The 18,429-nt window shown below is 40.3% G+C and overlaps 1 protein-coding gene across 4 annotated transcripts in view; it reads right to left on the bottom strand.

The window, feature by feature from the left end:
* The window catches only part of LOC129703972 (C-terminal-binding protein 2), a 265,226-nt gene that overhangs the window by 113,573 nt on the left and 133,224 nt on the right, over nucleotides 1-18,429 (bottom strand). Inside the window, exon 1 of one of the 4 annotated variants that reach the window (XM_055646729.1) lies at nucleotides 14,128-14,242. The exons of 2 other annotated variants lie outside the window; for them this stretch is intronic. In XM_055646729.1, the coding sequence (XP_055502704.1) occupies nucleotides 14,128-14,158 (31 nt within the window). In that variant the 5' untranslated portion in view covers nucleotides 14,159-14,242. Of the gene's footprint in view, nucleotides 1-10,148; nucleotides 11,968-14,127; nucleotides 14,243-18,429 lie in introns of those variants that run through there. One more of the 4 variants, XM_055646724.1, reaches the window with a different exon arrangement.

Genomic DNA, 18,429 nt, shown 5'->3' with positions numbered 1-18,429 from the left:
AGAGTGCCATGATACTAAGCCAGCAATCCCACAGGTACAACATTTCAGGCAAGTTGGTTGAAGTGGTGGTGACAATCGATCGTATTTGTCTGAATCTGAGGAGGAATACTTTACAAGAGTCACTGGAAATTGACTCTAAACTGTGGTCGAAGGCATGAAGAAAACAAGGACAGAATTATGGGAAATGTCTGAGTTATATTTTGAACCTGTGGTGTTATTTTCTTTTTGGTGTTTGAATGCAGCAGTATTATTTAACCGTCAGTGGGGTAGTCAGACTTTTTAAGAGCTATTAAAGGAGGTTCTTCTTTTAATATTTGTGGCAGGTTGAATTTGACCACCTTTTTACCATCAAATTATTAAATATCTATCTCCAGTTGAAAACAATTATTGATATGCCAACAGAATTCTTGGCAAGTTCCATGTAAATACAGTGGCGCAGCAGTACAGTTGCTGCCTCACAGCGTTGCAGCGCCAGAGACCCAGGTTCGATCCCGACTAGGGGTGCTGTCAGTATGGAGTTCGTACGTTCTCCCCATGACCGCGTGGGTTTTCTCCGAGGGCTTCAGTTTCCTCCCACACTCCAAAGATGTACAGGTTTGTAGGTTATTAGCTTTGAATAAGTGTAAATTGTCCCTGATGTGTGTCGGAATGCGTTAATGTGCAGGGGTCGCTGGTCGGTGCGGACTCGGTGGGCCAAAGGGCCTGTTTCCGCGCTTTTTCTCAAGTAAACTAAGCTAAACGAAACAATATTTTTATGATATATTTAAAAAAAGGATTAAGTTAACAAATATTTAGAACTAATTGCAGGATTGGAGGTGGTTTCAGAGATAGAGACATGCCAAGAAAGAACATTACAAAGATGAAAATGTTACTGAGACAGAGACTAAAAAAACAAGTTTCTTTCAGCAACTGTTCTGTAGCCTATGTAGTTTGAGAATGTGGTGATGGATGAAAGTGATTTGGCACAGGATAGGATGTGGGATCGGGCTTTCTCTTTTAATCTGTAAAACAATTTAGGATGTTTTCCTACATTAAATGAACACAAGTTGCTGTTTTAAGCCCATCATTAGGAAGAGATTAGATGTTACTTTCAGCACCTTAGAAATACATCTCAGAGACATAGTCATGGAGCGTACAGTACAGAAACAGGCCCTCGGCCCAACTAGCCCATGACCACCAAGATGCACCATCTACATTAGTCCCATATTTGGCCTACATCCTCTAAACTTTTCCTATCCATGTACCTATCCAAATGTCTTCTAAATGTTGTTATAGTGTCTCCTCTAGCAGCTTATTCCACAAACCTACTACCCTCTGAGTGAAAGAATTGTCACTCAGGTTCCTATTAAATCTTTCGGCTCTCACCCTAAACGTGTGTACTCTGGTTCTTGATTCCCCGACCCTGCGTAAAAGATTCTATGCATTTACTGTAGCTATTAGCCTCATGATCTTATACACCTCTTTTAGATCACCCCTTAGCCTCCTGCGCTCTAAGAAATAAAGCCATAGCCTGCCCAACCTCTCCCTACAGCTCAGGCACTCAAGTCCAGGCAACCTCCTCATAAATCTTCTCTGCGCTCTTTCCAGCTTAACAACATCCTACCTTTCGCAGAGTGATCAAAACAGGATGCAACACTTCAAATGCATGCTCACCAATGTCTGTTACATAACATCCCAACTTCTAGTCTCAGTGTTTACGAAGGAACTGCAGATGCTGGAAAATCGAAGGTACACAAAAAAGCTGGAGAAACTCAGCGGGTGCAGCAGCATCTATGGAGCGAAGGAAAAAGGCAACGTTTCGGACCGAAACGTTGCCTTTTTCCTTCGCTCCATAGATGCTGCTGCACCCGCTGAGTTTCTCCAGCTTTTTTGTGTACCTTCTATTCTCAGTACCCTGACCGATGAAGGCCCATGTACTGTAAGACTTCTTGAGCATCCAATCTACCTGTGACTCCACTTTCAAAGATCTATGTACCTGTACTCCTCTGCTCTACAGCAGTCCCCAGGGCCCTCCCTGCCAATCACTATGAAGTTCCTGTCTGGTTTAGCTTCCAAAAATGCAATTCCTCATAGTTATCTGCATCAAACTCCATTAACCATTTTCCTGCCTACTTGCCTAACTGATCAAGATCCTGCTGTGATTTTTGATAACCATATTCGCTATCTATGACACCACCTACTTTATGCCATCTGCAAACATAATAATGATGCCTTCTACATTCTCATCCAAATTGTTGTTATAAATCACAATCAGCAATCAAACCCTGAGGTATACCACCAGTCAGAGGCCTCCCATCTAAAAAACAACCGCACACCATCACCTTCTGTTTTCTTCCTATTCTCTATCCAGCTGGCTAGTTCTCCCTGGATCCCATACCATCTAAAGCAGGCACAAACGACAGGGACTTCTATTGGGAGATGGTTCTACCAGGGTTCCAAAAAGATCCATGCTGATGCCATATCTATCCAATACATTAATTAATGACTCAAATAAGATAATAATATGTCCCCAGGTTTGCTCGTAACTCAACGTATTAAATATCAAGAGCAGAAGAATAGATTTGTCAAAATTCAGCGATGGATTAAATGAATAGACAAAACTGTCGCAATGCAATCTGATGCACATAATCATTTGCGCCACCAATTTGGCACCAATAGAAGTCTGACCCGAATGTGTTGTTGTGAATAGTCAAAAGCTATACACAATGGAGATCCAAGCAGGTTTGTGACTCGTGCATTTAACTATCCATTAAACTATCAAATAATTTAAAAAAATCAGAAAGACTAATGAAATCTTAGCTATGGATGTAAAGGGAGCCAAATATTTCGACAAGGATACTCAGGCATGGTTAGACCAGATATGGTGCATAGTGTATAGTTCTGAGGACCACACTCTAGAAAGAAAATACTGGCAATAGTTGGAGTACTTGATTAATTTGTGGGAATGCACCATGAGGTTGTCCTTGGGTTAATTATGAGGCGAGATTATTTAAAGCAGGCCTTATTCTATGGAATAGTGAGGAGAGATGTGAATGTTTGATTGAAGTTTTAAAAGGGGGCACATTAAACCTTTTCCTGCCATTGACAAGTCTAGGACAAAAAAAGACCTTGCCTTAACGTCAGAAACAGGTCATTCGAGAGAGAGTCTAGGAAACATGCAAAAGGTGGCAGAAATGTGGTCAACGTTCTTGCAAAAACAATAATAGTTTTGCACCTGAGATGGATGAATTGTAAATGGCCAAGCGACAGTGAGGACTTGGAAGGGTAGCTGGAGAAAATATTGCCTCTGTTGCTCATTGAAAGGAAGGGGCATAACCTTAAATTAGTGATAGACTGCTGGGGCATTGCCACAATATAGTCTTTTACATTAAGGATGATAGAAATATCCCTCAAAAATCTAAAGAATAATAAAGATTCAAAGAAGAAAATAAATAATCTATTATTCATTTGAACAGCAATGACAAAGAGAGATTTCTAGAATAAATATTCTGCTTATTGTCAATAGTTTTCAACTTCTTATCATTTTCAGATGATGAGTTTTGCCTCAGATTCGCTGGTAATTGAAACAAATGGAGCATAGGTATCACAGAGCCATGATTTAAATAAATGGCAAAACAAAGTTACAGAGCTGAAAAATCCACTCCTTTTCCTGCTATATTCCTTCTCGGCCCTGGATACACTCAATATTGTATGACTTTCCTAGGAGTTCTTGATTACCCATGATGTGGAACATTTTGCTTTTGGCTGCAGAGATAAAGGGAAACAAGATATGATTATCCACAAAGTGTATGGCCAGACTCAGGAAGTGACTATTGTATTGGCAGATCTAAAATAAACAGGAGTGGAGGCATAACTCAGAATCTAAAAATGCCAAGTTAAAAGAAGATGACAACAAGCAGAATATATGTTCCAGAAATCTATAATTGTTCAAATAGACAGCAAATTTCTTCTTTTCCAAGTGGATATTGAACTCCAAAGTGCTCGTAATACTTCAGAAACTCTCCCAATGACAACTAGGAGTAGAATGATATTCAGGAACCTGAGAGAAATTGTGCTCAACAGCAGTCGTTTATATTTTGAGAAAAGCTTTCACGTCAGAGTTCATATCAGTAAATTCAGTAATTCATTTTTATTTAAATCCACAAAATGTTGTCACTAATTTCTAAATTGATTTCTGCGACCACTTGCAATATCAAATATTACTTATTCAAGGAAGCATTTTAATAGATTATAATATAATAATCTTGCAAAGGTTACAGTAGCACAATGGTTAAGTTAATTAACTTGTGGTCTAGACTACTGATCCAGAGATGGGAGTTTAAATACTCCCCGCCACAACAACTCCAAGTAGTCAAATATACAATAAACTCATGTTAGATTCCATGACATCATATTTGTTGTCAAATCCATATGGTTCCATAGTATTCTGCAGGGAAGAAAATCTGTCGGAGTTAGGGGATATGGGGAGAAGGCAAGAACTGGATACTGATTGGGGGATGATCAGCCATGATCACATTGAATGGCGGTGCTGGCACGAAGGGTCTGCACCTATTGTCTATTGTCTGTCAAAGCTACCTGGTATGACCTAAATGCAACTCCTGGCCCAACCAATGTTGTTTTCTTTCGACTATTTCTGAACAAATTAAATGAACTGTTATTGTAATTCCATATCCCACAATGGAATAAATTCAAAAGTCCACAACATTGAAAGCGCCCACAAGTTTCAGACTAAGAAGGTTTGTTGCTGGAGTAGATAATTAAATAGCCTACATGTAAGACCAAATAAAAACATAATGCAGTTGCCAGAAACTCGTTTTTAAAAAGCACAAACTGCCAGAAACACACAGCAAGTCTGGCAGCTTCTGTCAAGAACAAACAGCGAATGTTTCAGATCAATAACCTTCATCAGAACACAGAAGATTGCATTTTAGCCCTCACTCGTAACCAAATCTATTTGTGAACCAACAGAAACCCAGGACAAATAACCCGTCCTGAAAACTCGGTATTTAGAGAGATTATAGAAATCAGCTCAGGAATTAGAGAGAAGGACGTTGTGGATTTATAATAAATCAAATATACAGCAATGAACTCTGGCAGTGGGCAATGGGTGTTTTAAACTGCTGGGATGCCTCAACAGTGTGAAGCTAAGGCTGCACACATTCATAGAAGATATCGATAGACCAATTTAAAGCATAATTCACACTTCAAATGAACACCTAGGCAAAGGAATTTTGAACAATCCCGGGGTACCAACTTTAACCTTGACCACCCATTTGAAACCATGGGTAAATTAGCTGTTAACATCTGACGCTGGTGGGTTAGCTATTTATAAGGACCCCATATTCTGGCAGCCTTGAGTTTAGAGGCGATTCCAGAGAACCAGTCTCTGATCTACAGCTCCGATCTACAGCTGCATGTTAAGGAGACCCAGTTATGAAACTGGACAGTTTTCTCATTGATACTCAGATAACAATTGGTGCGATCTACCTGCTGGCCAGAAAACATCTTCAATCGATTAAGTCTTAGTCAACTGGCTTGCATTTGATCTATCAAACCACTCAGTTGTCGTGCAAGCAAGCTCCATAATTCTCCAGAATTTAATGGCCTTCATCAGTTCATCTATTACATAATGAACATTTTGCATTCAGAACACAGTCTGAGCTTTCTGGCTTAAGCTGAAATTATTGCTTTGAGGATATTTATAGAAACCAACTAAAGAAGTAATCCACAAACTGACTTTTCCCACCAGAACATTCCTCTGGGAGAGAGGTTGGAAAGTTTTCCTATTAGCTTATAAAAACGCACGGAAACAATATTTAAAAAACCTGCAGGAAACTGTCGATGTTGTACTTAATATAAAAGTAACTCTTGCTAGGTTACCTTTCAACTTTCAGGGAGATGTCTAAATTTGTTCAACAAAATAAAGGAACTGGTGAACATTGGTGAGCATTCAATTGTGAAGTCTGATAGCAGGTAACATACCACTCAATGAATATGCCTTTTCTATTTTATTTATTCCTCTCCGTGGAGCTAAAAGCAGCAAGGACTTGGTGCATTTCAACATTTAATAATCTGTCAATATGCACCAAACAACTTCCTAGTGGCTCAACCTGCATGTCCATCGAAGGAATGGGCCGGAATACTAATGTCGCTCACCATTCATTATTCCATGGAACTAACAGGAACTTCTGAATTCACATGCATGTACAACTGAACACAGGAATCCAAAAGTTCTTGACAGTGATCCACTGTTCAATCAAGGCCTGCACTGTTTACAATCTTCTCCACCAGAATCAAGATGAAATTGCTCGAACTGACGAAACTTTGAGCTATTTCTGAACGTCCCACTGTCAAATATCCTGAAAATGTCACAGTTGATTGCATGTAATCTTGATGAATTACAATGGCATTCTAACACCAAATTGCTGCTTAGCAAACTATTTGGCCCCAGGAAAACAAATCTATTGTGATATTGTGAAATTAATAACTAAAAGGTAAAGGATTAAAAAAGACAAATTTCAGGTTCTGTTCTAAACATAAGGCTTCCGTACTATATTTCGCAAATCTTAAATGTTAAATGTTCAAAAATGTAAACAAATATTGGTTTACTGGTTGAGATATATTTTTTAATGCAATTGGCTAATCGACCTGACTACATCACAGGTTTCAGGGATTCCCTTGCAGTTGTAGCTGACAGTGGTAGACATCAGTCAAGGGGTTCATCTCACCACAGAAAGACTGCCAGATCTCCACGGGAAACAATTAAGGTCAGTTGAAGCACCAATACCTCAGCTTTTACTGTAAATTCAGGGTTATCTTACCCATCCCAGTCACGCTTATTGCAGGAGTGAAGGGTGTCAAATAAGATGAATATTAACGTTTCGCTGAAGACCTCCACTCAGTCTGTCTTAACCTACCTGATCTCCCGGTGGCCCAGCACTTCAACTCTCCCTCCCATTCCCAATCTGTCCTGGGCCTCCTCCATTGTCAGAGTGAGGCCCAGCGCAAATTGGAGGAACAGCACCTCATATTTCACTTGGATAGTTTACACCCCAGTGGTATGAACATTGACTTCTCTAACTTCAGATAGCCCTTGTTTTCTCTCTCCATCCCCTTCCCCTTCTCAGTTCTCCCACTAGTTTTGCTATCTCCTCCTACATTTTATCTTTGTCCTGCCCCCTCCCCTGACATCAGTCTGCAGAAGGGTCTCGACCTGAAACGTAGCCCATTCCTTCTCTCCAGAGATACCGCCTCACCCGCTGAGTTACTCCAGCAATTTGTGTCTACCTTAGATTTAAACCAGCATCTGCAGTTCTTTCTTACACAAGATGAATAGTTGATTGCATACTTGGATATAAATCGTCCAAGCAATATAAATTACCACCAGACCAAGCTCCAAGAAGTCCTTATATTCTTGTTTATTTACCAAAGTGAAAATGCTATACCTAACCCTTGCTTCTCTAATCATTCGTTGAATACTAATATGGTAGCCAGTCTCTGAGAGCCTGCATGGGGATTTCCAGAGAACACAGTTCACCACGCTCTGTGTGAAAAAGACTCTTCTCATCCGTTTTAAAGTATTTCCCCCTTATCCTTAAGCTGTGCCCCCTTGTCCTGGATTCACCTCATGTGTTAATAATTCCCCATTACTCTTCTTTTGAAAGGAAAGTCAGAAAAGAACTCCTTTGTATTCAATTTAAAATTACTAGTTCCTTTGTATTCAATTTAAAATTACCAGTTTGATTCCATAATTCAGTGATGTCTATTTACAACCACGAAGCCAAATAATTTAATAAGAACTATACAGTTCTTTATCATTAACATAATGTATTAGGAATAGGATTAGGAGCCAATATTATGAAAGAAATCCAATGTCTAATCACCATGTTTTAGCTGTGAAATAGATTGCCATGGATTCATGAGAGATTTTCTACCAGCTTTGGGCACTTTTTAATAGATGCAATGATATTTGGATCTTCATATTGATATTTTATGATTAAAACAGTTAGCATTAAGTTTTAGCAATTCGAACTGAAACCAGGAAAGGGCTAAATTTTATTCATAATTTTGAGGTTACATTGTCGGCCAATCAACACTTTCCGAGATGCCAATTTCTACTAATTTATGATCCATACAATTTCTCTGTCCATGGACTAGATTTCTGCAATCATGCAATAGTGAGTTCTCAAAGGCCAGCAGTTTGGTTGGCCCAGTGCAGCTCAGTCCTCAGTCTCACAGAATTCCTATGAACACTTGGCATTCCAGCACTTATCTTGTGTGTTTCTCAACCATCATCCTACTAAGTCCACAATCCTGACATGGCAACTCCTCAAGTTATTTCCTAAATTGCTAAGAATCGCTACTGATTTACTGAACAATAAACACAGTTAAAATAATGCTTAGAAAAAAAAAGTAGTAAAGTGTTTGTAAAGATTTTTGGATTACATTCTTTCATACTTTTTTGTTTCAGAATAATGGACTGACATTTAAAAAGTGCCTACCATACTGTAAATGGTAAGAGTCATGGAATTTGGGACAAATTCCACTATCACAATCACGTACTGCTCAATACTCATAAGAGAGAATAATTGAGATTCCATAACTTCATAATGTCCAAGATGCAATCTGCATTTGTTGAACAGGAAATCTGTATAATATTGTACTTAAAATCTGCACATAGCTCAGTCTAAAGGGTGTGGCTAGAACTATATCCAACTATTGTTATAATTATTTTGGGAAGACATTCATAGACCTGAATGAAATAATTGGGGGAAATTGAAGTAAAAAAAATCTAACAATATTATCTTGGCAAAATAGGTGTGTTCCACATGTGGCCCATGCTGCATTGTACAGTCGTGTCTCATAGCATTTTCCAATTTGGATGCCAAATCTCCGATTGCCAGATGGAGAATGCTATGGAAAGAAGGTTTTAATGTTGGACAGGGTAGTAATGAAACACCTTTTCAATTTGTTATTGTCTGGTGGCTTGTCCCTGCTTCTTTTAAGACATGCAATGCAAGGTCTATTAGAGGTCATGGATTATTTTCCTAATCAAACAACTTCTTTCAGAAAGAAAATTTAAAGTAGTCTTTAATCAAACAGTCAAAGAAACTTGGCCCTATCTTCAACTGACCACCATTTATTAACATTTCATTTGAGATTATTAAATCTGGGACATTTTGTTTAAGATTTTTGAAGATGGCTTCCAAACGAATTCAGACAAAACTTTACAGCCATTAATTTTTCTTCATGGTATTTTTGCTGCACGGGTTAACGCTCAAGCTAAATTCCTGTCTCTGCTATTTTAACACGGTTATTAGCTTTGGATTAAGAAAGGGCAGGCAGGAATTTAAAATGAATACATTAACCAGTGCTCTGCAATAGTCCTGAGATGGTATTAAACCCAGTATAGTTTGTCCTTAATGGATGGCTTGAACGATTATTTTTTGTAAAATGAATGATGCATTTTCTTCAAAAATAGTGCTAGAAACACAACAATCATTCCTGTCCAATAAAATAGTTCTGCAAATGCTATGAAATACTGCAAAGCAGACCACAATTGTTTCTCTAATACTTTTACATCATTTAGTTGTTCTGCAGTATATTAATCTTTAGATGCGACGCTGAAAGCTCAGAAAGCAATTAAGAGTAACAGTGATATAATCTGTCATGCCTCCAATGTGGAAAAAAATGGCAAGAGGATCAATTTCTAGACACATCTGAATTGTTCTAAAGAGTACTTGACCTACATTAAATGTAAAAATCCTGTGTCATAACAGTAGCTGATGATTTCTCTACACAGCCAATTGCATATAACAATAATATATTGAATGGAGATATGGGACCAGGCTCATTTTCACCCACCTCGACACAAATAATTGCATTAATAGAAAGACAACTGACCTTATTAAGTGAGAAGTTGCAGATCAGCATACAAAGAGATTTTCAATACTCTTTTGAAAAGATGCATGTCAAAACAGAGAAACAAAATACATGTCCATAAAATGCAAGGAAAAAAAAATCGATCAACCTGGTTTCAATCAACTTCTGTTTACAAGGGGGAGGAACAAATCAAAACCAAATAACTTTAAGTAGGAGCTATAGCACATTTATCACACATACAAGCTAAAATGTAAAAAATGCATTACTTGATTCAGGTGATGCCATTGTGGAGACAATGACTGGAGGTCCTGTACGCCTGGTCACTTTTGGGTGTGTAGTATTCGCTAGCTGGTAAGCTGAGCTTGCAGGTGCCAGTGTAGACTCCAGTGGTGTTCCTGGTTTTCGCAGGATCCGAGGATTGTTGTGAGGGCTGTGCATCAGAGAATGAGTTGAGCTGCGATCCCTTGTCATTAGTTCTATGGGTACCGTGTAGTTGGTAGAGTAGGCGGTTTTGGGAGCTGTACTTGGAGCACCCTGCAGTGTATTCATTGCTATTCCGGACTGAGCAGGATATATATGCCCTGATCGCAGGTTCTGCAGCCCAACTGGGGAATTGCTGCCGTAGCTTGTGAAGCTCGGAAAATGGTTCCCCAGTCTACCAGGCCCAGAGGAACCATAGTTAGCAGTTTCGAGGAGATGCTGGGAAGGGGCGCTGGATGGCCGGCGGTTCACCTCAGCAAACCTGGGCGACATTGGTTGCAATGCTATTGGCAGCTGCTGAGCAGTGGGATTATCCATGGCAGGGACCATCCCTTGCTGGACTCCGTAGTCATTACGCAGTAGCTCACTCCTGTGACTGAAGCTGTTTGAGCGTGTTCTCATCCGGGCACTGCTGTTCTGCAGCTCCTGTCGTAACAGTGCGTCTGCCTTGCAGTTGTGGATGAGTCGTAGCAGCAGCCGCGCCTGACCCAGGTTTTGTGCCACCGACTTGATATCGTTTTCTTCTAACATAGCCAGGAAGTTTGTTGAATCAAATCCTTGATGCAGCAAGTTTCCAATTGTGCTTTCAGACAAGCCCTCTGAGCGCAGTAGGGCCATGAATTCAGTTTTGTTGTCCTGCCCGAGGATGCTTGCAGGAAGTTGACCGCGTGCCAGCATGCTGTTGTCATAGCCATCATAAACAGGCTTGGAAATGAAGCCATCCCTGTGTGCACCATAATCAGACATGGCCCGTGCTGTCACCCCTTGCCTGTGGCCGTGGTTTAATGTGCCGGGTGACAGCATTCTATCCAGACTGTTCTCACACCGGGATCCGGTGGCAGGATCCACGACCAGACATGTCGGAGTAATCTGCCGTGCACCGGTAGAGTCCACTGGCCGACCGCTGGCATCGCTGTACATCTGCTTGCCAGCGAGAGGTGGCGGCTCGGCCCCGTAATGAGGGAGAGGTGTCTCAGCACCGTACCTGGCAGGAGAAGGATCACGACTCCGTATCTTCTGTCCATCGTGAAGCAGCTTACCAGGGGCATCTTGGTACGCACGGTTTACCTCAGGAGGGGGAGGGGGCCTCCCGTGCGAGTGGTCCCATGACATTCTCCCACCTGACACCCCATAATTCTGCGTTGATCTGTTAAGCATATGATCCCTATAAAACCGTGCCTCTTCCGATGGCCTGTGGACCAGACCCTGCTCAGCATAGTAATCCTGAGGAACTGAGTTACGCCCCGACATCACGGCCTGCTTTTCATGGGAATGAGAGAGATCAGGCACAGAGGATTTCCTCACAGGTCTGTGATCATACCGATTGGGATGATCTTCGTTGAAGCCAGAGTCTGGATACCTGAAACGTTCGTAATTATGTTCATACCCTCCTGTAAAGTTGTGATCGTGCACTCTGCCGCTATCACTGCCGTCGCAGGCACCTTCACTGGAGTAGGCTAGTGAATCTCTTCTCCTACGAGGTCTTTGGTATTCACATGCGTTGTCGGTGTCCCAGTCCTCTCTGTACCATCCGTTAGAGTCCCAGCTCTGAGAGCAGCCAACAGTTGTATGTTTGCTAGGGACAGGCATTGGAATAAAATGACTTCAGCTTAGTTAAAGAGGCGGGACCTCTGGTTACAAAACATGAAACAAAGCAGGCTGGTTTCACCTGAGCCCCAGTGGGACTCCAAAACCAAGCAACTGAAGGTATTCTATTACAAAGTACTGCTTGAATTATTAATCCAAAGAAACATCAGTAGAAACAAAACATAACGCACCTTGTTACCAAGTCTCATTCCACAACGACCAAATGAAAGATCCTCTTTGTGTGTCAGCTTGCCGATAGAAAGGGTGGATTCTTTTAATCCACTTTTATCCCTTCCTGCTTGGGACATTGCTTGTGCAGATGACTAGTAACGCAGGGCTCATGGATTAAGTGCTAAATTAAACCAGCAAAGCCTTTGCTCTCTGTGACATCAATCAAGCTCATTCCAAACCTTACATTGGTCATACACTGCAGATCTGCACATTTTAAAAATCAAGCCATCACGCAATTTCCTATCAAATTAATTATGCGCTCCTTCACTTTTTTTTTTAAACCTCTCTACAAATGCAGGGCTCGTCCTCTTTTTCTGGTAAAACGTGGATGAGAAAATTAATGAGGCAAAAAGCCGGACAATCCCTCACTGTCACCACAATTCAAATCCATCATGATGAGATACTAATCCAGTGAGTACAGCTGGAAGTGCATTGCAAGCAAAAGGGAATGTTGATAAAATAAAATGTTATATTGCATAAGCGAAGATTTAGAATTACACTTTCAGTGTAATTGTGGAATAACTTCCTGAGTCATGGGTTTTATGATGTAATTATGATTTTAGTTTTCGAAGAAGTCATATTTACTAATCTCTATCAAGCCAACTAAAGTCCAGTACTCGTCATTATCACACGGGGAAAATCCTCCTGCCAACTCTCAAAGAGAAATTATCTAATTTGCAGCCTAGTTAGCAGAGGCAGCACACTACAGGAAAAGGTAGAATGGTTAGAATTCAGTTCTGCCCGTGTCCAAACAGACACACTGAAAAATACACAAGCTGTTTAGGCTCATGTAAACTGTAACAATTCAAATGGAATTTATTTTTTTAAATATCACTCTCGTGCATATTTGACAACATTCAGTATTCCACATGAGCTATTTTTTAATATTTAATTTGCTAGCTCCACATAAAATGTTTTATGTCATTATTGCCTTCTTATTTTAATCTCTTAGTGAGAAGCGTGGAAACTTGTATCAAACTTGACCCTAACAGACCCATCTCCTCAGTACAATTGTCAGTAATTGTCCAATAGGCAATGTGGGTTTAAACTTTGCTAAGAGGAGCAGATGATGTCAGCTCCTTCCAGGCGGAGTAAAGAGCAGCATAATGTATCAGAAATTGCCCAAGTCCTTTGACACCATCATCTTAACAACAAGTTATACATTAATTTTGAAATATTTGGAAAATGTAGACAGTGACAACCTCCATCAGCTCCAACCCACTCCAGGAACAATTATAGTAAAATGTAAAGCTGAAATATTACAAATGCTTAACAAGTAGTTTCTTCAGGCCGACCATGGAATATTAAGAGGAACTGTAAAGGTTGAACAGAACGATCAACTGCAACGTTAACATTGTCGCCTGTCACTAGTAATTACAGTAAAATTCCTGAACCCATCATTGCACTGGGTATGAAAGATTGCATTCTGATTCACTGTTGAAGCCTACTCAGTGTCATTAGTTATGCAGCAGTCATTAGAAAAATGTTTAATATTTCACTGATCTGAAAAGATTTTCCAACATGGTGCAGTACTTCAAATACCACACCCAAATATTGTCCGAAAGAATGTGGAACAAACATACTAGGCACTAATGGAAAGTTAAACATGGAATGTACTGCTTTACAGTGATGAAGCAATAAAACAAAATGTATAACTATCAACATGTCAAAGAATGTTTAAATCAGGGGAGCATTTATTTTCAAAGTATTTAAGCACTGGCTGAAAGCTCAGTGAACAAATAATCACAACTGATGTTCTAAGAACAGCAGCACCATTAGGTCTATCAACTTACTGAGAAACGGAACAGCAAAGTTCCTTGAAAAACATTCCAGAACACGAGAAGATCCTTAACAATGAAGGTTGTCATTAGGTGGTCAAGAAAATGTCAAAGGTGGACAATTAACGATGCCTCAGATTAATTTAGTCAATTCAAAGAATTTACTTACAACGTTGTTGAATTAAAATGTCTCTTTCCATTTTAACCAGACTGCTAGCTCAATAGCCAGCAACTAATGGAACAGTCAGCGTTGCTGGCACTCTGTCTGGTTCTCTTTCCTGGAGGACTGCCACTGATGGAAATTTCTATGATTCTCTGCTGTTGAAATTAAACCCTGCTTAAGCACAGTGTCATAGAATTTGACAGCTGCATGGCCAAATACTACCGTCTCAGTGAATCAATGGCTGGAATTGTGAAAAATGTAGATGTTTCCTGTCGGATGTAACGATAAGGAAAACAGAGCTGCAACTGGCATAGACCAAGATAAACATACTGACAAAAGTATTATTTTAAAAGGAAATACTAATGGAAATTCTAACAATGGTGAGCAACTAAGATGTCTGATTGCAACTAAGGTTCCTATGGTGGGGGGGGGGGAGACGTAATCTGCTAACCACCTAAATGACAGATATCATTTATTCCCAGTCATGGTTCAGCAATTCACCTTGGAGGGGGGAGAAAAAAAACACAAAACTCTGTCTGCATTCTCACATGGTGACCATATCTCTGATTCATGGAACAACTTTAAAGCCGCCAGTTTTGGAAGATATTGCCGTTGTACAGTTTACAGTGGATCTGTGTTGATTAGTGAGAGAAAGTAAAGTAGAGACAACATAGAGATGTGCGGCCTATTTGTAAAACAAGTATATAACGCGACAAAAAAAAAAGCAGCAACACCAAACGCCCGGAAACACCAACATTTGGAACATTGCCGTCAATAACAGGCCTTTGGTAGATTTGCTTGTTTTAATTTCAGTCTATTACTACTTGTTAATGTTAAATTAAAAGTGGTAAATCGAGACATCCAGTTTCAAATAGCTACTCACACCCTGCCAAGGTAAATCATTAGTATGTGCTAGGAATTTTTTTGTAGTTGTAATAAATTTGCCCGCAAGTAATATTACAATTTTTGTAATTGATTTTTGTTTATTATATATTATCTATGTTCAGTGTGCTTCCTGACCTATTATGCTGCCGCAAGTAAGAATTTCATTGTTCTGTTGCCAGTGCTTCTGACATTTAAACACTCATGACTAGTGTGCCAAATATATACCTTATTTCCCGGCAATGAAGATGTTATTTTTTATCCAAAAATAAGGCACGGAAATCAAGAACGATGTTGCTGTACTGAGGGATAGCCAAGTCAATCCCTCATTGCTGGGCAGCTGATGGGAAGCGGCTGTAAAAGGACAGCGCCGCTGGGGGGGGGGGGGGAGGGAAAGGGTTTTCTTTCACAGCGTGTGAGGAATCTGGCCCGGGCCAGCACAGGCAGGAGCGTTGAGATGGAGGGGGTCGGGGATCATACCAGCAACTCACTCACTCACCACTGCAGCGGCGCTCCGGGCGCGGAGCCACCACATTGTGACCAGGGAGGCAAGTAGCTCGGTGGCTGCGAGTGGCCGCCGGGACCGGGCAGCGGAACTTGCTGCCATCTTAGCGCCTTCTGCCGGCCCGCTCACCACTGGCACTGCTCTCCGTCTGAACACCTCTCTCCTGCCGCTCGGTGGCCTCGCTCATGTCAGCCAGTGCGATCAAGGGACCAATTGAGGTTACTCGCGCTGACACAGGAGTAAGCTCCACCGCCCGCTGTCATGTTATCCATCACCCGCTGACCCGCTCCGCTGTATGATCTTTGCTCTTGAAAGACATGGACCGGGCAGTGAATGCCATGCAGTGTCACCCAGCACAGGAAGTGAGGCCATGTCCTGCACCCGGCGGCAGTCGGAGTTTAAGGATTTGCGGGAAGCGGCTGACATGAGCGAGGCCGGCGAGCGGCAGGACTGAGGTGTTCAGATGGAGAGTACTGCCAGAGATGAGCGGGCCGGTGGAGCTGCAACCTTCCCTCCATTGATGAATTGTACACTGCAAGGGCCAGGAAGTGAGCGGGCAAGATCATCTCTGACCCCTCTCACCCTGGCCACAAACTCTTTGAATCACTTGCCTCTGGAAGGCGACTCCAGACTGTCAAAGCTGCCACAGCCAGACATAAAAGCAATTTTTATCCACGAGTAGTTGCTTTACTCAAGCCAAAAATCTGTAGCCTCCCTTTGATCTGGTATTTTGTTGGTTCACATGCTAGGTGTGTATATGTGTATATGTATGTATGTATGTATGTACATGTATATGTATGTATGTGTGTATGTATTTATGTATATATATATATATATATATATATAATTTTCCTTTTATTTATTCATTTTCATCTTTTCTTTTCTTCTTTTTTTTATTTTAATCGTTCGAAATAAAGATATCATTCATATGTCCCGTCAGCCTTCTTTCAAAATTTAGCAACTCAAAAAGGGGGTGCGTCTTAGACGCAGGTGCGCCTTCATTGCCAGGCAATACGGGTACGCCACTGGTTCTGCTGACCATGACTTTTGGTTTTATCAAAGCAACCTACAATATCTGTGATCCAGAAACCAAGTGATATTATAAATGGAAACAACTACACTGACCATCTGTTAATGATCTGCAGCGGGTTGCCTTAGAGGTAAAAATGAACCAGACATGTTTTGTGTTTCAAGACACAGATTTGCCATAACAGAACAACATATAGAGCACCAGACATTAATTGGATATGATGGGATAACATATATCAGGTATAATTATCTGACAGGATTCACTGCAATAAACGCCATGATTTTACAAACCCAAGCTTTTTTTCCCCCCAAAAAATCGAAATACTATGTAAATATCAGGCCAGTTAAAATAGTTCTGCTTTAGTCAACTTTCTTGTTAAAAATTGTGCATATCTACACACAGTTCATTGGAGGAGACAGCATGGCAGTAAAAATCCAGTCATTAGGAAGTAAGTGAACAACGGCTTGCCATAATGATGATTTTCTTTGCCATGCAAGAACTTCAAATACTTCACCATTTACTGTACTCATGTCATGTTAACCAAGCATGCAAAGCTTTAAAGCTGCAATGACAATTCAGGTTTTTTTTTTTAAGATTAGTTCATATCGAGCATTTCAACCTCTGACGTGCCTAGAATGCAACAAATTTCATATTCCTTGAAAACATCACTGGAATACTTGCGAGAGGGGAAAAAAACATCGGGATGTGAGTTAAATGGCTTTCATTAATCTCAAACTAATAATTATTTTACTGCTATATTTTCACTTTATTCATGGAATATGACCATCCATATTTATTGCCTACCCCAAATTGCCTGTGAAACCAGTGGCTAGTCTTGGAGTGGGTCAGGAATGATAAAAAAAAAAATTAAATCATGAGGAATACCAAAAACTCCCGACAGATCCACAGGAATCATTAATACTAATCCAAAGCAGAAACTCACACCAATTTCAGCACTGCCTCTGTGCAGGAATAAGAGTAATTACAGTACACTTAATACAAACCAAACTGAGAGTTAATTGCAGGCTTTATGCCTCATCTTGGTTGATGTGATCAGTCCAACATCAGCTGATGGAGTTTTTCAGCACATTGGGAGGTTGGCAAGAGATAAAGTTATGGTTCATTTCAGTAATTTCCAAATTGAAAGTTGCAAATGATATTTTAATCTAACTTTAACATGCCAACCTATATTCGACAGTATCTGTTGAAATCAGGTAAAACTCTACATTTCAACGGCACCGCCCTCAAAGGAATATGTGTAAGAAGGAACTGCAGATGCTGGTCTAAACCGAAGATAGTCACAAAAAACTGGAGTAACTCAGCAGGACAGTAAGCTTCACTGGAGAGAAGGAATTGGTGACATTTCAAGTCGAGTCCCTCTTCAAACGATTATCTATTACATTCGCTCAGAAAACATTGCATAATCTAGATATGATTGCAAACAATTGATGAACACTAACATATTTGACTAAAAAACAGTACACTTCATAAGGTTAAAAAATTAAGATTTAGATCTAAACGCAATCAGCTATAAACCTATAAAGTGCTAATAGTACTGATATATATCTGTTCATTTGGCTACATGCTATCTTATAGTGCCCTCATAATGTTTGGGACAAAGACCCATCATTTATTTATTTTCCTCTGTACTCCACAATTTGAGATATATAATAGAAAAAAAAATCACATGTGGTTAAAATGCACATTGTCAGTTTTTATTAAAGGGTATTTTTATACATTTTGGTTTCACCATGTAGAAATTACAGCTGTGTTTATACATAGTCCCCCCCATTGCAGGGCACCATAATGTTTGGGACACATGGCTTCACAGGTGTTTGTAATTGCTCAGGTGTGTTTAAATGCCTCCTTAATGCAGGTATCAGAGAGCTCT

Source organism: Leucoraja erinacea, chromosome 15 (genome assembly GCF_028641065.1).
Source record: "Leucoraja erinacea ecotype New England chromosome 15, Leri_hhj_1, whole genome shotgun sequence".
Classification (NCBI taxonomy): Eukaryota; Metazoa; Chordata; class Chondrichthyes; order Rajiformes; family Rajidae; genus Leucoraja; species Leucoraja erinaceus.
Note: the sequence above shows the minus strand (reverse complement) of the source record. Positions and strands in the feature narration are given on the sequence as shown.